At 43.8% G+C, this 23,620-nt stretch overlaps 1 protein-coding gene, 1 long non-coding RNA gene and 1 pseudogene across 2 annotated transcripts; 2 read left to right on the top strand and 1 right to left on the bottom strand.

The window, feature by feature from the left end:
* Positions 1–1,219: 1,219 nt before the first annotated feature.
* On the top strand, positions 1,220–11,052 carry OR7D2 (olfactory receptor family 7 subfamily D member 2). The gene is made up of 2 exons (XM_055237188.1): positions 1,220–1,363; positions 8,014–11,052. Exon 2 carries the CDS (start codon positions 8,027–8,029, stop codon positions 8,963–8,965), a length of 939 nt encoding a protein of 312 aa, XP_055093163.1. The 5' UTR covers positions 1,220–1,363; positions 8,014–8,026; the 3' UTR covers positions 8,966–11,052.
* On the bottom strand, positions 4,860–5,638 carry LOC129459891 (elongin-C-like; annotated as a pseudogene).
* Positions 11,053–16,694: 5,642 nt separating the features above from the next.
* LOC129460053 (uncharacterized) lies at positions 16,695–17,672 on the top strand. The gene is made up of 2 exons (XR_008650142.1): positions 16,695–16,835; positions 17,451–17,672. It is a non-coding gene; the product is annotated as an uncharacterized lncRNA (long non-coding RNA).
* The last annotated feature ends 5,948 nt before the right edge of the window (positions 17,673–23,620 follow it).

Below are 23,620 nucleotides of genomic sequence, written 5' to 3' on the forward strand. Positions count from 1 at the left end.
AAATGGTTAAGATGGTGAACTGTATGTTATGTATATTTTACCATCATTTTAAATATTGAAAAAAACTTTTTTCTTATTGTTCAGTTCCTCCCAAACCTGCCATCAATGAAATTTTCCCCATCACTCTACCCAGATTGCTGTTTCCAATGTTTTCCATGCCATTAAATGTGATGGATATTCTTCAGCCTTTATTTTGCTTGGCCCTATAGCATCGTTTTACATAGTTGTTAGAAATAAAGCTTGGAGTCGTAAAGAAAAATGAGCACTCAAACAAAGGATTTCTCAGCGAAGCAAATTTACTTCTGCACAGAAGGGTGCTTCTCGTAGGGTTGGCTGCTACAAGAGTAGTACCCCGAACAAAGGAGAGCAGAAACTTTTATTCTTAACGTGACTCTTGACTTTGTGTCCTTTCTACATCGGCTGGGGTCGGATGGCACAATCTAAACTAGACTTGATTGGTTACACATTTAAACTGTCTTAGATAAGGTGGGCATGTGATGGGAGAGAGAGGAGAGGAGGAAGGGGTCATCTACAGAGGACTAGACAGCTAGTCTATTCTTAAAGAAAGAAATGTGAGCTGGGGCTGTGGCATATCTGGGCATGCAGCAAAATCAGAAAGAAGAAAAGGAGAAGAAAGTGTGTGTGTGGGGGGGTACTTGGAATTAGAGAATAAGAAGCTGAGCAGGCTGTTTGAAGAGAAACCTTGCTATATCTCCCAATGGTTGACTCTCCCTCTCTTGAAACACGACTTACGACATGTCCACAGCCTGTTTAATACCCTGTAGCCAATGCGATCACAAGGGATTCACTGAAATAGTTGCATCTCTATTTTCTTCTGTGTTATCTTGAGACCCTTAGGCACTGGGATTACAGAGAGATGGGCCTTCGTAGCTTCTGTGACACATTCCAGAGGGAAAACCTCTTTATCTCAAAGCCAAACCAATAGTGATGAAAGCTCTTCCAAGAATAAAGAGGCCCCAAGGGGGTGGGAGGTGCAGAGAGATTCACCTGGCTTCAGAGCTGCCTTCTTGGAAACAGAATTAGAACACACCATACCTTTCTGCCATTTTCTCTGGATCCTAAGGGAGCCGAATGGCTTGGAGAGTAGAACATCACTGGAACAGTGGATTTAATGAGGAAGGATGAGACATCAGCTCCCTGGGGCTTGAGAAACCATAAATACTTCCCTAGAACACCTCACCTGGACAGTTTCCTGACGCCACGCTCGTGCATCTTAGAGAGGAGAGTTAGGATGACTTCATGACAAGTTCCATCTCCCAGCCTTTCCCTGCTAGATTCTGTCTTCAGCATTCAACAGTCAGGGGAGGAGGACGTCATACTAGCATATTTTTTTTCAAGCAATGTCAGTTGAGTGACTCACACTATCCTTGTTAGTACCATGTGTGAAAAGGATTTAAAAAGTAGTGTGGGGAGGAACAGAGATGGAGGTAACAGGGTTGATAATGTCTCATGATTTTTAAAATGTCTCTAGAATTCCCTTACCTGGTTATGTATGTCTTTTCAGGCATTGCAACTTTTGGGAGGCTGAGGCAGGCGGATCGCTTGAGGCCAGGAGTCTAAGACAAGCCTGGCCAACTTGGTGAAACCCCGTCTCATCTAAAAATACAAAAATTAGCTGGGCATGGTGGCGGATGCCTGTAATCCCAGCTACTAGGGAGCCTGAGGCAGGAGAATGGCTTGAACCCGGGAGACAGAGGTTGCATGAGCCAAGATCACGCCACTGCACTCCAGCCTGGGTGACAGAGTGAGTGAGACGCTGTCTCAAAAAAAAAAAAAAAAAAAAAGATTCTATTGCAACTGTTTCTGTCATCTCCACCTCTGATGGCCTTTCATTCTGGAAACTAGTGACTTTCTCAATGTCAGTAGGAACTGGCGCTTCCTCGAGTGCATTCCTTTCAGTCCACCTGCTAACACCTTCCTTGTTCTTCTCTAGTACAATATAATAGTTCTTATCTGGGCGTGGTGGCTCATGCCTATAATCCCAGAACTTTGGGAGGCCGAGGTGGGTGGATCACAAGGTCAAGAGATCGAGACCATCCTGGCCAACATGGTGAAACCCCATCTCTACTAAAAATACAAAATTAGCCAGGCATGGTGGGGTGTGCCTGTAGTCCCAGCTATTTGGGAGGCTGAGACAGGAGTATTTCTTGAACCTGGGAGGCAAAGTTTGCAGTGAGCCGAGATTGCGCCATTGCACTTCAGCCTGGGCAACACGAACAAAACTCCGTCTTAAAAAAAAAAAATCAACAAAGCAAAGTAAAACAAAACAAGAATGTACTAAATGCTCACTCTGCACCAGGTGTTACATATATTATCACTGCAATTGTGAATGGTCTTTTTTGTTTCTCTTATCTTTTCTCATGACTGTTTGCAGATACATAAGAAAGCTGATGACACTGATTAGTTGTAATTAATTGTGTTTAACTTGACTCTTTTTTTTTTTTGAGACAGGGTCTTGCTGGGCTCAAGCAATCCTCCTGCCTCGGCCTCCCAAGTAGCTAATTTTTTAAAAATCTATTTTTGTAGAAGCAAGGGTCTCATTTTGTTGTCCAGGCTGGTCTCAAACTCCTGGCCTCAAGAAAGCCTCCTGCCTCAGCCTCTCAGTGCTGGGATTACAGGCAGGAGTCACAGCACCCAGCCAGGCTGTTACATTTTATTAAATGAATTTTAGGCCGGGTGCGGTGGCTCACGCTTGTAATCCCAGCACTTTGGGAGGCCGAGGCGGGCGGATCACGAGGTCAGGAGATGGAGACCACGGTGAAACCCCGTCTCTACTAAAAATACAAAAAAAATTAGCCAGGCGTGGTGGCGGGTGCCTGTAGTCCCAGCTACTCGGAGAGGCTGAGGCAGGAGAATGGCATGAACCCGGGAGGCGGAGCTTGCAGTGAGCCGAGATTGCGCCACTGCACTCCAGCCTGGGCAACAGAGCAAGACTCCGTCTCAAAAAAAAAAAAAAAAAAAATGAATTTTAGCTTATGTTAAAACCGTGGTTTCTTTTTCTGCATTGCTCTATTCATGCATATACTTTGTTATCTGACTTGTCGATATTAAATTTTTTGCTCTTAGGATAAACATTCATTAGTAATGAAGTGTGTTATTTTATCCAAAAGATAACTCCATTTCACTCCCCTTTCAGGCTTTTGCGTCTGTTGTCAACATGAGATTAATTTGTAGATTTCTTGTTTGTCTTATATGTGACTTTTTTTTTTTTTTTTTTTTTTACCTTCATTCAGCTTTCCAGGATGAGTACAAAACCTTGGGGAATATAAGGATAAAGTAAAATTTTCTAGAATGTGATCTGGACTTGCCACAAAGAAACTTCAGCTTCATCAGGCTTCATGGTGTATTTGTCTAAATATTTAAGTAAAAAACAATGCTGGCTGGGCACAGTGGCTCACGCCTGTAATCCTAGCACTTTAGGAGGCTGAGGCGGGTGGATCAACTGAGGTCAGGAGTTTGAGACTAGCCTGGCCAACATAGTGAAACCCCATCTCTATTAAAAATACAAAAATTAGCCAGGTGTGGTGGTGAACACCTGTAGTCACAGCTACTCAGGAGGCTGAGGTGAGAGAATTGCTTAAGCCCAGGAGGTGGAGGTTGCAGTGAGCTATGATCGTGCCACTGCACTTCAGCCTGGGCAACAGACACAGACCCTGTCAAAAAAAAACAAAAAACAAAAAAACAAAAAAAAATTGTTTCACATAACTACAGTGCAATGATCACAATCACGAAATTGGCACTAATACTATATTATATATATAGTATTATAGATATATAATATACTATTTGCTATATACTATATTATTAATTTAGTAATTAGTATGTAGCATTAATATAATACTATAAAACTTACAGAGCTCATTTATATTTTTTTGTTTCTTCTCATTTATATTTTAATTATCCCAATAATATCATCTGTAGCAAAAGAAAGACTCAAGTCATCCATTACATTTGATTGACATACCTTTTCTCCCTCCTTTAATGTGGAACATTTCCTAGACTTTTTTTTTTTTGAGATGAGGTCTTGCTCTGTCACCAAGGCTGTGGTGCAGTGGTGCAATCACAGCTCACTGCAGCCTCAACCTCCTGGGCTCAGGCCATTCTCCTGCCTCAGCCTCCCAAGTAGCTGGAACAACAGACATGTGCCATCATGCCCAGCTAATTTTTTATTTTTTGTAGAGAAGTGGTTTCACTATGTTTCCTAGGCTGGCCTCAAACTCCTAAGCTTAAACGATACTCCCACAGCCTCTCAAAGTGCTGGGATCACAAGTGTAAGCCACCATGCCTGGCATTTCTTTGTATTTTATGGCACTGACATTTCTGAAGAGCACAAGTGAGACATTGTGCCCCTCAAGCTCAGTTTGTGTGATGTTCTCTACTCTTTCAAGTCCTGCATCTTTGGCAGGAATCCCACAGAAGTGATGTTTTGCTGTTTCCAGTGAATCCTATCAGAAAGCACAGGTTTATTATGTCCCATTAAGAATCTCCTTGACCATCTAATAGGGGTGCTATAAAATCAGTGTCAAGATAGATGGTTGGGATTAGAGAGTCCATTTTCTAGAATTCTATTTTGTTTGGGACGTTATAAAATGAATATTTAATATGGGCGGTTAGCTATGAGATATTTCCTCACACCTGTTAGTATTGTTTATTATTATTCTTTTACCTACGAATTGGCATTTTTGTTTATTTCTCAGTTTGTGAAAATGGCCTTAATTTGTTGAGGTAGCAAACAAATTTCAACTTTGATTGCTATGCAAAAACAGAAGATAATCTGCTTTGCAATGAACTTTATACAGTTCAACTGCATACAGGCAACATGCTATATATGCAAAAATTACTAACTGAACTACAGGTATTAAATACTGAAAAGAGTTAACAGTTTATTATAATTTATTTTATTTAACAATCTAGGAAGTTCACAGCCATCAGCAGTTCTAGTGCAATTTCAGGTGCAATTGGGAATTCGGGAATCTCGGTGGAGCTGTTAGTGTAGCGAACCTTGTACATAAAATAAATGCATACTTTATTTTTATTTATTTATTTATTTATTTATTTATTATTTTTTATTTTTTGAGACGGAGTCTCGCTCTGTCACCCAGGCTGGAGTGCAGTGGCGCGATCTCCGCTCACGGCAAGCTCTGCCTCCCAGGTTCACACTGTTCTCCTGCCTCAGCCTCCCAAGTAGCTGGGACTACAGGTGCCCGCCACCACGCCTGGCTAATTTTTTTGCATTTTTAGTAGAGACGGGGTTTCACTGTGTGAGCCGGGATGGTCTGGATCTCCTGACCTCGTGATCCGCCCGCCTCGGCCTCCCAAAGTGCTGGGATTACAGGCGTGAGCCACCGCGCCCAGCCACATGCATATACTTTTGATAGCACATGTGAAAGGATCTCTCTAAAATTGGACCTCATCGGTTTCATTCTCAGCAAATTGACCTGGGCCACTCACCATGGCTTTTATCGTGCCTGATGTTAATGCACGTTCTTTTTTGACAACAAATTCATGGCCATCAGATGATATCAATTTGACATACATGGCATCAGGGCCTTCACAGCCACCGTAGGTTTTCTTCTCTCCAGCCATTTTGTTCTTAACGAAATTCTACTTTGCTTCCCCAGGAACTTTAGTAGTTTCTCGTCAGCCCCGCAGCCAGCGCAGTAGGGTCCCCGTGTACTGCCATAGCCCCTATTCCGAGGCCGCCCCACCCGGCCCCGCCAACCCAGCTGCCTGCTCCCGTGGGTGGGTTCCGGGGCAGTGGAAAGAATTACTTCCTCTGGGTCAGAGCCGCTTTCTGTGACTGGTGGGAGATCCGTGTAATTTTTTTTTTTTTTAAGACATGGTCTCGCCCTGTCACCCAGGCTCAAGTTCAGTGGCACAATCTCAGCTCACTGCAGCCTCGAACTCCTGAGTGGCTGAGACTACAGGCACATGCCACCATGCCCAGCTAATTTTGTTTATTTTTTTGTAGAGAGCAAGTCTTACTGTGTTGCCCGGGCTGGTCTTGAACTCCTGGACTCAAGCAATCTTTTCATCTCAGCCTCCCAAAGTGCTGGTATTACAGGCGTGAGCCACCATGCTTGACCTTAGAATTATTAACTATTACTAGTGGTTAGCTAACAATTGGCTCTATTGTTAGCTAACTATTAACTAACTATTCACTATTATTAAAAAGACAAGGGTTGGCAAGGGTGTGAAGAAAAGGGAGCCCCTTGTGCCCTGTTGGTGGTAATGTAGATTGGAGCAGCCATTATGGGAAATAGTGTGAGGGTTCCTAAAGGAATTAAAAATAGAGGCCGGGTGTTGTGTCTCACGCCTGTAATCCCAGCACTTTGGGAGGCCAAAGTAGGTGGATCACTTGAGGCCAGGAGTTCAAGACCAGCCTGGTCAACAAGGTGAAAACCTGTCTCTACTAAAAAATAAAAAATAAAAAAAATAAAAAAATTAGCTAGGCGTGGTGGCACATACCTGTAATCCCAGCTACTCAAGAGGCTGAGGCACAAGAATCGCTTAAACTTGGGAGGTGGAGGTTGCAGTGAGCTGAGATCATGCCACTGCACTCCAGCCTGGGCGACAGAGAATCTGTCTCAAAAAATAAAAAGGAAAGAGAAATTAAAATTTTGAAACTCTTTCTCAAAAAATAAAAATAATAAAGAAATCAAAAAGAAGAAGAAATTTAAAATAAAAAGAAATTAAATATGATCCAGCAATCCCTCCCCTGGATATGTATCCAAAGAAAATGAAATCACCACTCGTAAAGATATCTGCATGCTCGTGTTCATTGCAGCATTACTTGCAAAAGTCAAGATACGGAAACAATCTAAGTGTCTGCTGATGGAGAAATGGATAAAGAAAATGTGATATATATGTATATATACATTTGTGTGTGTATATATATTTAATTGTGTATATATATATTCCATTGTGTGTATATATATTCCATTGTGTGTATATATGTGTGTATATATATGTATGTGTATGTGTGTGTATATATATATGTACACATATTATATATATTTTTACACAATGGAATAGTATTCCACTGATTGATAAAATAGGAATAGATTCCGTCATTTGCCACAACACGGATGAATCTGAAGGCCATTATGTTAAGTGGAATAAGTCAGACGCAGAAAGAAAAATATTGCATTTTTTCACTTCTATGTGGAATATTTTTTTTAAAGTCAAATATAGAGAGAGAATAAAACAGTGGTTACCAGCGGAGGGGTGCAGCTGGGGGAGGAAATGAAGAAGATGTAGGATAATGGATACAAAGTAGCAGATATATAAGATAAACGAGTCTAGAGATCCAGTGTACCCATGAGAATTATAGTCAATAACAGTGTGCAGTATTCGGGATTTATGCTACATCAGTAGATTGTAGCTGTTCTTGCTATAAAGAAAATGGGTAATTATGTGACATGATGGATATGTTCATTTTTTTCACTACAGTAACCATTTTACTATCTATATGTATCTCATAACATATATAGTGTATGTTGAATATACAGAATATAATTAATTTTTAAATAATTAAATATACAGGTGGTTGGGATGAGAGACTTCACTTTTTAGAATTCCATTTATGTATGAAAGATTAGACAAGATGAGTCGTCCATAAATCACAAGTAAATAGTATGGACAACATTTCTATTATATGAAGGATGCCCGTTGGATGCTAACTGATGTTTCTCTTACTGCTTCCTTTTAAATAAATAAATAAATAAATAAATAAATAAATAAAATTTTAAATAAATATATATATTTTAAAATAAATACATATATACATAGTTTTATTTTTATTTTATTTTTTATTTTTATTTTTTGAGACAGGTCTCCCTCTATTGCCCAGGCTGGAGTGCAGTGGTACAAACATAGCTCCCTGCAGTTGCAAATTCCTGGGCTCAAGTGATCCTCCCATCTCAGCCTCCCAAGTAGCTGAGACTACAGGTGTCCACCACCACGCCTGGCTAATGACCTCTTCTTTTGTAGATACATCAGCTACATGGAAGCAGGAAACCAAACAGAATTTTTAGAGTTTATCCTTCTTGGACTCTCTGAGGATCCAGAACTGCAGCCTTTCATATTTGGGCTGTTCCTGTCCATGTACCTGGTCACGGTGCTGGGAAACCTACTCATCATCCTGGCCATCAGCTCTGACTCCCACCTCCACACCCCCATGTACTTCTTCCTCTCCAACCTGTCCTGGGTTGACATCTGTTTCAGCACTTGCATTGTCCCCAAGATGCTGGTGAACATCCAGACCGAGAACAAAGCCATCTCCTTCATGGACTGCCTCACACAGGTCTATTTCTCCATGCTTTTTCCTATTCTGGACACGCTACTCCTGACCGTGATGGCCTATGACCGGTTTGTGGCCATCTGCCACCCTCTGCACTACATGATCATCATGAACCCCCGCCTCTGTGGCCTCCTGATTTTTGTCATCTGGCTCATTGGTGTCATGACATCCCTCCTCCATATTTCTCTGATGATGCATCTAATCTTCTGTAAAGATTTTGAAATTCCACATTTTTTCTGCGAACTGACACACATCCTCCAGCTGGCCTGCTCTGATACCTTCCTGAACAGCACGTTGATATACTTTATGACAGGTGTGCTGGGCGTTTTTCCCCTCCTTGGGATCATTTTCTCTTATTCACGAATTGCTTCATCCATAAGGAAGATGTCCTCATCTGGGGGAAAACAAAAAGCACTTTCCACCTGTGGGTCTCACCTCTCCGTTGTTTCTTTATTTTATGGGACAGGCATTGGGGTCCACTTCACTTCTGCGGTGACTCACGCTTCCCAGAAAATCTCCGTGGCCTCGGTGATGTACACTGTGGTCACCCCCATGTTGAACCCCTTCATCTACAGCCTGAGGAACAAGGATGTGAAGAGAGCCCTGGGGAGACTCCTCAGCAGGGCAACCTCTTGTTTGTGATGGATCCCTTGGCCCCAGGACTAAGATGTTTTGTGAGAACCAATGGCAAAAATGTTTTATTTTGAAATTCTTACTCTTTAAAATTAAAAAAAAAATTTATACTTTGAGAGTACAAATGCAGATTTCTTAACATGCATTTGCATAAGGGTGAAGTCTGAGCTTTTGGCGTACCAATTACCTGAATAGTGAACATAATGCAAATTTTTTTTTTTTTTTTTGAGACGGAGTCTCACTCTGTCTCCCAGGCTGGAGTGCAGTGGAGTGATCTCGGCTCACTGCAACTTCCATCTCCCGGGTTCAAGCGATTCTTCTGCCTCAGCCTCCTGAGTAGCTGAGATTACAGGTGTGTGCCACCACATGCCTTTTAGTAGAGATGGGGTTTCACCATATTGGCCAGGCTGGTGTTGAATTCCTGACCTTGTGATCCACCTGCCTTGGCCTCCCAAAGTGCTGGGATTACAGGCGTGAGCCACCACGCCCGGCCAAGGCAATTTTTAAACTCTCACTCGCCTCTCACCTTTTGCAGTCTCCAGTGTCCATTATTCTGTTATAATGCCCATGCGTATACATTGTCTAGCTCCCAATTATAAGTGAGATCATGTAGCATTTGACTTTGTTTCTTTACTACCTTACTTAAGAGAATGGCTTCGAGTCCCATTGATGCTGCAAAAGACATGATTTCATCCTTTTTTATGGCTGAGTAGTACTCCATTGTATATATCCTAGATATCTATATAGATATAGATATATATAGATACATACCATGTTTTCTTTTTTAAAAAAATTTATTTTTATGTTATTAGTTTTTGGGGTACATGTGGTTTTTCGTTACATGGATAAGTTCTTTAGTGGTGACTTCTGAGTTTGTAGTGTACCTGTCACCCAAATGGTAGTAGTCTCTTATTCCTCACCCCCCTCCCAACCTTTCTCCCTTCAAGTCCCCAAAGTTCATTATATTGTTCATATCCCTTTGTGTCCTCATAGCTTAGCTCCCACTTATAACTGAGAACATATGATATATTCATATGGATCTTATGTATGTTGGTGGAACATACAAACAAGCCCAGGTTTTTCATTCCTGAGTTACTTCACCTAGAGTAATGGCCTCCAGTTCCATCCAAGTTGCTACAAAAGACATTATTTGGTTCCTTTTTATGGATAAGTAGTATTCCATGGTGTATATATACCACAATCTTTATCCACTCATTGATTGATGGGCACTTAGGTTGGTTCCATGCCTTTGTAATTGCTAATTATGTTGCTATAAACATGCAGGTGTATGTGTCTTTTTCACATAATGACTTTTTTTCCTTTGGATAGATACCCAGTAGTGGAACTGCTGAACTGAAAGGTAGTTCTACTTTTAGTTCTTTTTTTTTTTTTTTTTTTAAGACAGAGTCTCACTCTGTTGCCCAGGCTGGAGTGCAATGGTGCGATCTCATCTCACTGCAACCTCCGCCTCCCAGGTTCAAGCGATTCTCCTGCCTCAACCTCCTGAGTAGCTACAGGCACCTGCCACCACACCCAGCTAATTCTTGTATTTTTAGTAGAGACAGGGTTTCACCATGTTGGCCAGGCTGGTCTTGAACTCCTGACCTCAGGTGATACGTCCACCTCGGCCTCCCAAAGTGCTGGGATTACAGGTGTGAGCCACTGTGCCTGACCTTCTAGTTCTTTAAGATACCACTTTTTAAAAAATCTAGTCCTCCATTGATGGACACGTAGGTTGATTCCATATCTTTGCTAATGTGAATAGTGCCGTAATAAACATGGGGGTGTAAGTTAACAATTAATCTCCAAGTAATTTCCTTGATGGCACTTCTGTCCTATGTGCTGTTCAAAAATTGTGTCCTTGGTCATCGTTCTTAATTCTCCATTAGTGAGTTCTGAACTTGGGTTTGCAGCATTGGCTGTAGCTTTGTTATCTCAAGTGGTGACACAGAGTTCTTAAGCTATTGTTCACCGACTTTATTTCTATGTGTTTGCATGTGGATTTTGTTGTTTGTGTGTTGGATCATGAACAGATCAACAGTGTTTATTTGTTTTCCTACTGGATGAAGTATGATTAAAATACATATTTAAATATAGCTGGTTATATATCTCCGATGTCTCTTTTTCTTCTAAGAATGTCAGTCCTATTAGATCAGGGCTAGGATTACAGGCATAAGACGGGTGGATCACTTGAGGTCAGCAGTTGGAGACCAGCTTGGCCAACATGGAGAAACCCTGTCTCTACTAAGAATACACAAAAAAATTAGCTGGGTGTGGTGGTGCATGCTGTAATCCTAGCTACTTGAAAGGCTGAAGCACAAGAATGGCTTGAAACTGGGAGGTGGATGTTGCAGTGAGCCAAGATCATGCCACTGCATTCCACCCTGGGTGACAGAGTGAGACTCCGTCTCTAAATAAATAAATAAATAAATACCTATATGTCTCTGTGAAGCACGTCAAACCGAGGTTGACGTGGAGGCACCCTATTTCCAGCTACTGTGAGGCTCTATGATGTCTTTGAGGATTATTAAATGATGAGTTTTATCATAAATTTTGAATGCTTTCTTCTTTTACTATACCCTAAGAGAGCAAAAGTTCATGTCTCTGGAAAAAGTGAGCTTTGTTTTTATTATTTTTTAAACTGATAGACGAAGAACTTGATAAGTGGGACATCAATGTTACCTTTGCTGTCACATGGTGATGGATTGACACCCTGCAGTGAGCCGAGATCGCACCACTGCACTCCAGCTTGGGCGACAGAGCGTGACTCTGTCTCAAAAAAAAAAATTCCCCTTAGAGACATAAATCTGAATTGCAACAATGGAAATATCAGATTATTGTTACTGAAGCCATAAATCTATTGTTTTTACATGATTGAACCAACAGATTTGCAGATGTCAGAAACAAACATTAAGTTTTAAAAATAAAAATGAATCTGACTTGTATTGTCCAAGTTGTACCACCCCTGCAACTTGGTAGGGGAAATGCTTCTGCAGCCCCTGACCCTTTAAAGGTCATTTCCTTTCTTTGCTTCCACTTCCATTCATGTTAGGAAGTTAGAGATTGATATAATATGGACCAATTTGACTAATCATGAGCTACATGATTAGTCTCTCAATGAAACTGAGGGGTCCTCAGGCCATCGGCCTCCAGGAACCTGAATCCTGTTAACAGCCACATGAGTTAGCTTCACAGCAAACCCTCTCCAGCCAAGCAAGAGAAGACTGCATCTTGCTCTCATCTGGAGAGCTCTCAAGACCATAGGAGAATAAATCACCAACTTGTGCCTCGAGCCCTTCAGGTTGCAGGTCCCTGTCCACTGGGAATCATGGGTGTCTCTTCTTCTCAGAGTCATCAACTGTGCCAGGAGGTCCTTGACCGTGTCTGTCTTTCATCTTCCTACCAGTCCTGAAGACAGAGCTCAGCCCTTCTTGCCTACTGGACATGGGATGGCTGAAGGACTGTTGCTCCATGCCCAGCAGCAAGGCAGGGGGTGCCCTGGGAGAGACTGATGCAGGGGGTACTGTGGGAGCATCATTTTCTCAAAATCAGTTCCAATAGGATAGGTGGGATAGCTTGAGTGACAAGTCCCAAAATGCAAAGGTTGAGCTCAGATGTCTGTGAGGCTTATGATTTTCATTTCTGTTGGGAATTTGAGAACTCTCAGCAGTCCTTTCCCTTCATGTTGAATCTAGATGAGAACAAAAGCAGGGACTGAGTCTCATTTATGGATATTCTCAAACGCCAGCACAGGCTGCTGCAGAGAAACAAAGAAAGTATTTACATCTCTGAGAAAGACAGAGACAGAAACAGAACTAGAGATAGAATCAGAGACAGACAGGGGCGGCAATATTATAAGAAATTGGCTTATGTGTCTCACGCCAGTCAGAATGGTGATTATTAAGAAGTCAAGAAACAACACATGCTGGTGAGGTTGCAGAGAAATAGAAATGCTTTTCCACTGTTGGTGGGAATGTACATTTGTTCAACCATTGTGGAAGACAGTGTGGCGATTCCTCAAAGATTTAGAACCAGAAATACCATTTGACCCAGCAATCCAATTACTGGATATATACCCAAAGGATTATAAATCATTCTCTTATAAAGATACATGCATGTGTACATTAATTGCAGCACTACTTACAATAGTAAAGACATGGAATCAACCCAAATGTCCATCAATGATAGACTGGATAAAGAAAATGTGGTACATATAAATCATGGAATACTATGCAGCCATATAAAGGAATGAGATCATGTCCTTTGCTGGGACATGGATGAAGCTGGAAGCCATTATCCTCAGCAAATTAACACAGGAACAGAAAATCAAACACCGCATGTTCTCACTTATGGGAGCTGACCAATGAGAACACATGGACACAGGGATGGAAACACCACACACTGGGGCCTACTGGGTGAGAGTGCAGGCTGGGAGAGCATCAGGAAAAATAGCTAATGCATGCGGGGCTTAATACCTAGGTGATAGGTACAGCAAACCAGCATGGCACACATTTACCTATGTAATAAACTCGCACATCCTACACATGTACCCAAGAATTTAAAATAAAATAAAATGAAAATAAATTGGCTTATGTGATTATGGAGGCTGAGAAGACCCATGAGCTGAAGTTTGGGAGCTGGAGATTTGAGATATCCAATCTCCCTCTTATTTTAGAACTGTCAGCCTTTTTGGTCTACAGGGAGGAGAATCTGCTTAACTCAGTCTACTGATTCAAATGTTAGTCTCAACCAGAAAACACAAAAAGACAAAAAACTCCAATCCCTCACAGATAGGACACAGCCAGAATAATGTTTGACCAAATATCTGGATCCCCGTGGCCCATCAAGTTCTCACATAAAATTTACCATTACATCACCTCCCAAGAAATACTGAAGATACTTTTAGAGACATATATCCAGTATTTCAATTCCTCTCTGACTACCTGCCATTCTACAAAGTGTTCTTTACTGAGAGAAGCAATATTTACCTTATTTGTCTTCATATTATGAAGAAGAGAAATGTATTTCCTCAAGATTAAGAGTTACAGAATGCAATGTGGATTTTGATCAGCTCTACAAAAAACAAAGATATAAAACAATGAGAACTTAATTTTCTTAATTGGACATCTAATAGGGAGTGCAAAGACCTGGTTGTTGTTTGTTTTTTTGTTTGTTTGTTTTTTGTTTGTTTGTTTTTTGTTTGTTTGTTTTTTGTTTTGAGATGGAGTCTCACTCTGTTGCTCAGGCTGGAGTGCAGTGGTGTGATCTTGGCTCACTTAAACCTCCGTCTCTTGGGTTCAATCGATTCTCCTGCCTCAGCTTCCCAAGTAGCTGGGAGATACTTGATATAAGTGGAATCATACTGTGTTTGCCTTTTGTGATTGATTTCTTTCTCTTAGCACAGTATCTCTAGTTCATTCATGTGGTAGCATGTGTCAGAATTGCTTTTTTTTTTTTTGAGACAGAGTCTTGCTCTGTTGCCAGACTGTAGTACAGTGGCACAATCTTGGCTCACTGCAACCTCTGACTCCCTGATTCAAGTGATTCTCTGTCTCAGACTCCCAAGTAGCTGGGATTACAGGCACATGCCACCACGCCCAGCTAATTTTTGTGTTTTTAGTACAGACAGGGTTTCACCCCGTTGGCCAGGCTGGTCTCAATCTCCTGACCTCATGATCTGCCCGCTTCGGCCTTTCTTTTTAAAGCTGAATAATTCCATTGTATGGATGGACCATGTTGTGTTTATCCACTCATCTAACAATGGAGACTTGGGTTGTTTCCACATTTTTGTCTATTGTTAACATTGCTATAAATATGGTGTGCAAATATCTACTTGAGTCCTTTCTTTGATTCTTTTGAGTATGTGCCCAGAAGTGGAACGGCAGGATCATCTGGTAATGCTATTTTCAATTTTATAAGGAAACACCGTATTGTTTTTCATATTTCTACCCCATTGTACCTTCCCATCTGCCATGTACAAACCTTCCTACTTCTCTACATTTTCACCAACACTTGTCATTTTCTGTTTCTTTGTTTATTTTATTTTTGAGATGAAGTCTCACTGTATCACTCACTGTACCCTCCGCCTCCTGGGTTCAAGCAATTCTCCTGCTTCAGCCTCCTGAGTAGCTGGGATTACGGGCACCTGCCATGACACCCAGCTAAGTTTTGTATTTTTAGTAGAGATGGGGTGTCGCCATGTTGGCCAGGCTGGTCTCCAACTCCTGACCGCAGGTGATCTGCTCGCCTCGACCTCCCAAAATGCTAGGATTACAGGTGTGAGCTACCGAACCCAGCCTGTTTCTTATTTTATAATAGTCATCCTAATGGCTGGTAGCTCACGGTGGTTTTGATTTGCACTTTGCTGAGGATTAGTGATGTTGTGAATCATTTTGGTTTTTTGTTTGTTTGCTTTGTGTTTGTTGTTTTTTTCTTTTTTTTTTTGTTTTTGTTTTTTGCTGTCGTTGTTTGTTTCTGGAGGCAGGGTCTCACTCTGTCGCCAGGAGTACAGTGGTGTGATCTCAGATCACTGTAACCTCTGCCTCCCAGGTTCAAGCCATTCTTGTGCCTCCACCTCCTGTGTAGCTGGGATTATAGGCATGCACCACACGCTTGGCTAATTTTTTGTATTTTTAGTAGAGATGGGGTTTCACCATGTTGGCCAGGCTGGTCTTGAACTCCTGGCCACAAGCAATCCACCCAGCTTGGCCTCCCAAAGTGCTAGCATTACAGGCATGAGCCACTGCACCCGGCCTTTCTGTATGCTCATTGTCTATTTGTTTATCTTCTTTATAGAAATGCCTATTCTCGTCTTCTCGATGGAGCAGTTAACTCCCACAAATATCAAGCAATGGATTGTTCAATACTTTGTTATGCAAAAATAAATAATAGTTTTTAAAATTTTAAAACATCAAGCAACAGGGCCACAGAGTGGCAGAGTGGCAGTTAAAAAAAAAAAGCTACTGTTGTTTCAACTTTCAATCAGAACACAGAGATCCCCAAATTCTCATCATAGAAGCTACTCAGGGAGTCCAGCCCACACTCAAGGAGAGGAGATGACACTTGGGCATGAAAACTAGGAGGCAGGGACCCTTGGAAGGGTCTTAGGAGCCACCCGCAGGTTTCATCCTCTATCAGGGTTTTGTACTCTAAGCATAGCAACACTCTGCAGATATCCAGCATAATCCCCAATTCATCACGCCACTACGATCACAACCAAAAAATTCCAAAAAAAAAATGTCTGGAAGGAAAAACTGGCACTTGGGCAGAACTTCTTCTACATTGAGTACCCTACCTGACCAAGCAGTGCACAGAAGCCTCCCTGGATTCTCTTACCCCTGTAGAGTCCTGCCATTGACATCAGGCCAACCCGCAGCCACTCTATGCCTGAGAACAACAAATCTCCCCTGTAGCTTCCGATTTCCACTCAGTTATCAAGGGATCATCTTGCCAGTCCAAAATGTGTCATCATTGTTTTTCTTTGTGTTCACAGCTTGGGGACTGCCCTTCCTATTAGTGCATTTCCCTGACATTGCCCAAGATATTATGGGTATTTCAAGTTTCAAGATTTCAGTAATGCACCGCATAAGGATGTTTCAATGACCAGACTACATACACAGTGGTGGTTCCGTAAGATTTTAAGGGAGCTGAAAAATCCCTATTGCCTAATGATGTCATAGCCATTGTGACATCATAATGATAGCAGTGGTTGCTGCCATCAGGCCAGCTGCAGCAGACAAGGGGCAGCTGGGGCTGCAAGCTCCATGGAGCCAGAGGGAGCCCCGCCCACCCCTTATGAGCTGGGGCGGGAGCTCCCCAGGTGCTGTTGCAGCCGCCCAATCCATGGATGCAGACCCAGGCCTCCGGCTCCACAGAGCAGGTAGGAGCCCGTGCTCTCCTGGGTGGGGCTACAGCCGCCCAATCTGGCTGTGGTTACGAGCCTCCCTGTGCTCTTGGAGGCGGGCAGGAGCAGGCAGGATCTTCTCTCCCAGGTGCAGCTGTAGCCGACTGACCCACGGCTGCAGACCTGGGATTCCCACTCCATGGAGCAGGAAGGAGCCAGGGACAGTGGGAGCCCCACCCCTCCGGAGTTGGCATGGCAGGAGCTCCCAGGGTGTAGCTGCCACTGCCCTCCCAGGCACAGGACCCAGGCATGTCTGCAGCCTCCACCCTTGGGGGCCTGGGAAGGACCCTCCAATCCCTGCAGGCTTGGCAGTGTCTGCTCCCACAGCCTGGCCTCTTTCCCTTCTGGGTGCCTCCTCCAATCTCGGAGAGGGGTTGGGACAAGCTCTGGGGCCATAAATGGCAGTGGGATGCAGAGTCCTGGATAAAAGGGGGAAGGTCTCCAGTAAGGCCCTACCTTCAGGCCATGGAGGACCTGAAGGCTAGACACCATGATGCCAGTCTCACAGATGGAGTGGGAACTTGTAGTGCCTCCTCTGGCCCACCCATGGCTGCCCGTGGACCGATCAGTGTGTGCTTCCTCCCCTCTGAGGTCCGTAAAAGACCCGGGCTCAGCCGGAGCAAGGCAGAGGATGGAGAGATGACCAGACGACCTGTTAGCAGGTAGGAGCCACCCTCTCCAGGGCCCCATCTCGGCTGAGAGCTGAACACTCCACCAGACGACCTGCCTACAGAGAGCGGCTACCCACTGTGGGTCTCCTCTAAGCTGTCATAACACTCAATAAAGCTCCTCTTCATCTTGTTCACCCTCCAATTGCCTGCGTACCTCATTCTTCCTGGACGCAAGACAAGAATTCAGGCAAAGGCACCACTGGCCACAGAGCTTTCCAGACAGAAAAGTGAAACCCTAAAGATCCCATAACAATTCCACAATGTATTCCCCACATGTTTGTGATGATGCTTATGTAAATGAACTTACTGCACTGCCAGTTACATAATACGGTAGCACATATAATTCTAGGTAGTATGGAATGCTTGACAGTGATCATAAATGACCATGTTAGTGATTTATGTATTTACTATACTATACTTTTAATCATTATTTTAGAGTATGTTGTCCTTCCATTTTTTATTGTTTTTTTAATTAATTAATTTATTTTTTGTTATACTTTAAGTTTTAGGGTACATGTGCACAATGTGCAGGTTTGTTACATATATATACATGTGCCATGTTGGTGTGCTGCAACCATTAATTCATCATTTACATTAGGTATATCTCCTAATGCTATTCCTCCTCCCTCCCCCCATCCCATGACAGGCCCCAGTGTGTGCTGTTCCCCATCCTGTGTCCAAGTGTTCTCATCGTTCAATTTCCACAGATGAGTGAGAACATGCGGTGTTTGGTTTTCTGTCCTTTCAATAGTTTGCTCAGAATGATGGTTTCCAGCTTCATCCATGTCCCTACAAAGGACATGAACTCATCCTTTTTTATGGCTGCATAGTATTTCATGGTGTATATGTGCCACATTTTCTTAATCCAGTCTATCAATGATGTCGTCCTTCTATTTTTATTTTTTTAAAAATTAACTGGAAACAGCCTCAGGCAGGTCCTTCAGGAGGTATTTTGGAAGAAGGCATTGTTGTGATAGATGACAGCTCCATGAGTGGCATTGAGATCTTCCAGTAGGACAAGATGTGGAGGTGGGAGATGTTGTATTCATGATCCTGACCCTGTGTATGCCTGGGCTAATATGTGTTCGTGTCTTCATTTTTTGGTGCTTTTTTTTTTCTTTGTAGGCACTGTGTCTTGCTATGTGGACCAGGCAGGTCTCAAACTCCTGGCCACAAGTGAAACTCTTCCTGGCTCTCCAAAAATACTGGGATTACAGGCATGAACCACAGCTCCTGGCTATGTGTCATAGTTTTTAACAGAAAAAAATTATAACTAAAAAAAAAGGGCCGGGCGCGGTGGCTCAAGCCTGTAATCCCAGCACTTTGGGAGGCCGAGGTGGGCGGATCACGAGGTCAGGAGATCGAGACCATCCTGGCTAACACGGTGAAACCCCGTCTCTACCAAAAATACAAAAAATTAGCCGGGCGTGTTGGCGGGTGCCTGTAGTCCCAGCTACTCGGGAGGCTGAGGCAAGAGAATGGCGTGAACCCGGGAGGCGGAGCTTGCAGTGAGCCGAGATCGCGCCACTGCACTCCAGCCTGGGGGACAGAGCAAGACTCCGTCTCAAAAAAAAAAAAAAAAAAAAAATCTTAATAGAAAAAAGTTATAGAATAAGGATAGAAAGAAAGAAAATAACTTTTGTAACAGCTATACAATCTGTGTTTTAAGCTAAGTGTTACAAAACAGTCAAAAGCCTTTTTTAAAAAGTGAAAATGTTACAGTAAGCCAGGTTAATTGATTCTTGGAAACAGAAAAATATTTTTTACAAATTTAGTGTAGCCTAAGTGTACAGTGTTTCTAAAGTCTTATAATGATGTACAGTAATGTCCTAGGCCTTCACATTCACCCCCTACTCAACGACTCACCCAGATCAACTTCCAGTCCTGCAAGCTCCATTCATGGTAAGTTTCATGTGCGTCCGTGTGAAAAGACCACCAAACAGGCTTTGTGTGAGCAACATGGCTGTTTATTTCACCTGGGTGCAGGTGGGCTGAGTCCAAAAAGAGAGTCAGCAAAGGGTGGTGGATTACCATTAGTTCTTATAGGTTTTGGGATAGGCGGTGAAGTTAAGAGCAATGTTTTGAGGGCAGGGGTGGATCTCACAAAGTACATTCTCAAGGGTGGGGAGAATTACAAAGAACCTTCTTAAGGGTGGGGGAGATTACAAAGTACATTGATCAGTTAGGGTGGGGCAGAAACAAATCACAATGGTGGAATGTCATCAGTTAAGGCTATTTTTACTTCTTTTGTGGATCTTCAGTTACTTCAGGCCATCTGGATGTATACGTGCAAGTCACAGGGGATGCGATGGCTTGGCTTGGGCTCAGAGGCCTGACATTCCTGCCTTCTTATATTAATAAGAAAAATAAAACAAAATAGTGTTGAAGTGTTGGGGTGGCGAAAATTTTTGGGGGGTGGTATGGAGAGAGAATGGGCGATGTTTCTCAGGGCTGCTTCAAGCGGGATTAGGGGCGGTGTGGGAACCTACAGTGGGAGAGATTAAGCTGAAGGGAGGTCTTTTGGTAAGGGGTGATATTGTGGGGATGTTAGAAGAAACATTTGTCATACAGAATGATTGGTGATGGCCTGGATACGGTTTTGGATGAATTGAGAAACTAAATGGAATAAGAGAAGGAGAAAAACAGGTATAAAAGGTCTAAGAATTGGGAGGACCTAGGACATCTGATTAGAGAGTGCCTAAGGAGATTCAGCATAGCCCTGCCAGCAAAGATTTTTTATTTACTTCAAGAGTTTAGAGTGGCAGTTTGGGGATAGCACCATAGGGTATCAGCTGTGATGGCTTGGAGAAACAGTGTAAACCGGCAGTGTAAACAAGAGCAGGGCCTGTATGAGTAGTTGAGAACGGTGAATAGGAGTATGACTAGACAGAAGATAGTGGGGATGACAAGATTTTTGGGACACAGTCTAAGTTGGTCTGGTGTCTGGAATGAGACTGGGACCTAATAAAAAGGAGCATCTATACAGGAGCTTAAATGGGCTGTACTTTGTAGCATTCTGAGGACAGGTCTGACTTCTGAGAAGGGAAAGTGGTAAAAGTATTGTCCTGTCCTTTTTAAGTTGGTGGCTGAACTTGGTGAGGTGTGTTTTTAAAAGACCTTTAGTCCGTTCTACTTTTCTTGAAGACAGAGGACCAAAAGGGATGTAAAGGTTTCACTGAATACTAGGAGCCTGAAAAACTGGTTGGCTGATTTGTTTTTTGTTTTTTTTTTTTTTTGAGACGGAGTCTCGCTCTGTCGCCCAGGCTGGAGTGCAGTGGCGCAATCTCGGCTCACTGCAAGCTCAGCTTCCCGGGTTCACGCCATTCTCCTGCCTCAGCCTCTCTGAGTAGCTAGGACTACAGGCACCCGCCACCACGCCCGGCTAATTTTTTGTATTTTTAGTAGAGACGGGGTTTCACCATGGTCTCGATCTCCTGACCTCGTGATCCGCCCGCCTCGGCCTCCCAAAGTGCTGGGATTACAAGCGTGAGCCACCGCGCCCGGCCTGGTTGGCTGATTTGACTAATAAGGGCTGGTCTGTTATCAGACTGTATAGAGGTGGGAAGGTTAAACTGAGGAATTATGTCCGACAGAAGGGAAGAAATGACTGCGGTGGCCTTCTCAGACCCTGTAGGAAAGGCCTCTACTTATCTAGTGAAAGTGTCTACTTAGACTAAGAGGTATTTTAGTTATCTGACTCGGGGCATGTTGAGTAAAGCTAATTTGCCAGTCCTGGGTGGGGGCAAATCTTCAAGCTTGATGTGCAGGGAAGGGAGGGGGCCTGAATAATCCCTGAGGAGTAGTAGAATAGCAGATGGAACACTGAGAAGTTATTTCCTTGAGGATAGATTTCCACGATGGAAAGGAAATGAGAGGTTCTAAGAGGCAGGCTAGTGGCTTGTACTATAGCATAGCCTGCCTTTGCTGATGTGTGGCAATTAGGCCTGGTGGAACTGCCATCAATAAATCAAGCGTGATCAGGGTGAGGAACAGGAAAGAAGGAAATATGGGGAAATGGGGTGAATGTCAGGTGGATCAGAGAGATACAGTCATGGGGGTCAGGTGTGTTATCAGGAATAATGTGGGAGGCCAGATTGAGGTCCGGGCCAGGAACAATGGTAATTGTGGGAATTAACAAAGAGTGAGTACAGCTGAAGGAGCCGGGGAGCGGGAAGTATATGCATCAGGTATGAGGAAGAAAATAGATTTTGGAAGTTATGAGAAATGTAGAGAGTGAGTTGAGCATAGTTTGTGATTTTGAGGGCCTCTAAAAGTATTAAAGCAGTGGCAGCCGCTGCACGCAGACATGAGGGCTAGGCTAAAACAGTAAGGTCAAGTTGTTTGGACAGAAAGGCTACAGGGTGCTGTCCTGGCTCTTGTGTAAGAATTCTGACTGCACTAAACATGCCTAGGAAGGAAAAGAGTTGTTGTTTTGTAAGAGATTGAGGTTTGGGAGATTAATCGGACATGATCAGCAGGGAAAGCATGTGTGTTTTTATGAGAATTATGCCGAGATAGGTAACAGATGAGGAGGAAATTTGGGCTTGACTGAAGTAATGGGGGCTGTCTGTGAAGCCTTGCGGCAGTACAGCCCAGGTAATTTGCTGAGCCTAATGGGTGTCAGGGTCAGTCTAAGTGAAAGCAAAGAGAGGCTGGGATGAAGGGTGCAAAGGAATAGTAAAAAAAGTATGTTTGAGATCCAGAACAGAATAATGGGTAGTAGAGGGAGGTATTGAGGATAGGAGAGTATATGGGTTTGGCTCCATGGGGTGGATACGCAAAACAATTTTGTTGATAAGGTGCAGATTCTGAACTAACTTGTAAGCTTTGTCTGGTTTTTGGACAGGTAAAATGGGGGAATTGTAAGGAGAGTGTATAGGTTTTAGAAGCCCATGCTGTAGCAGGTGAGTGATAACAGGCTTTAATCCTTTTAAAGCGTGCTGTGGGATGGGATATTGGTGTTGAGCGGGGTAAGGGTGATTAGGTTTTAATGGGATGGTAATGGACATGTGATCGGTTGCCAGGGAAGGAGTAGAAATGTCCCATACTTGTGGGTTAAGGTGGGGGGATATGAGAGGAAGACGCGAAGGAGGCTTTGGGTTGGGGAGAAGGGCGGCAATGAGATGTGGCTGTAGTCCAGGAATAGTCAGGGAAGCAGATAATTTAGTTAAAGTGTCTCGGCCTAATAAGGGAACTGGGCAGGTGGGGATAACTAAAATGGAGTGCTTAAAAGAGTATTGTCTAAGTTGGCAGCAGATTTGGGGAGTTTTAGGAGGTTTAGAAGCCTGGCCATCAATACCCACAACAGTTACAGAGGCAAGGGAAACAGGCCCTAGAAAAGAAGGTAATGTGGAGTGGGTAGCCTCCGTATTGATTAAGAAGGGGACGGGTGCCTGCCTGCCTTCCTTCCTTCTTTCCTTCTTTCCTTCTTTCCTTCTTTCTTTCTTTCTTTTCCTTTCTTTTCCTTTCTTCCCCTTTCTTCCCTGTGTGGCCCAGCCTGGAGTAAACTTGGCTCGCTGCAGACTCCCTGCGTCCGGCTCCCGTGATTCTCCTGCCCTGGCCTGCGGGCTGCCTGGGATTGCCGCCGCGCACCTCCACCCCTCCCTGGTTTTTCTCCTTTGGCTGGAGGCACGGTTTCGCCATGTTGGCCAGGATGGTCTCCAGCTCCTGACCTCCGGTGCTCTGCCCGCCTCAGCCTCCTGAGGTGCTGGGACTGCAGACGGAGGCTCACTCACTCGGTGCTCGGTGTTGCCCGGGCTGGAGTGTGGTGGCGTGGTCTTGGCTCGCTGCAGCCTCCGCCTCCCAGCCGCCTGCTTTGGCCTCCCAGGGTGCTGGGATTGCAGCCTCTGCCCGGCCGCCGCCCCGTCTGGGAGGTGGGGAGCGTCTCTGCCTGACCGCCCATCATCTGGGTTATGAGGAGCTCCTCTGCCCGGCTGCCCCATCTGGGAGGTGAGGAGCGCCTCTGCCCGGCCGCCACCCAGTCTAGGAAGTGAGGAACATCTCTGCCTGGCCGCCCACCGTCTGGGAAGTGAGGAGCGCCTCTGCCCGGCCGCCCCGTCTGGGAGGTGGGGAGCGCCTCTGCGCAGCCGC

This window comes from Symphalangus syndactylus, chromosome 13, assembly GCF_028878055.3.
Source record: "Symphalangus syndactylus isolate Jambi chromosome 13, NHGRI_mSymSyn1-v2.1_pri, whole genome shotgun sequence".
In the NCBI taxonomy this organism is placed as follows: Eukaryota; Metazoa; Chordata; class Mammalia; order Primates; family Hylobatidae; genus Symphalangus; species Symphalangus syndactylus.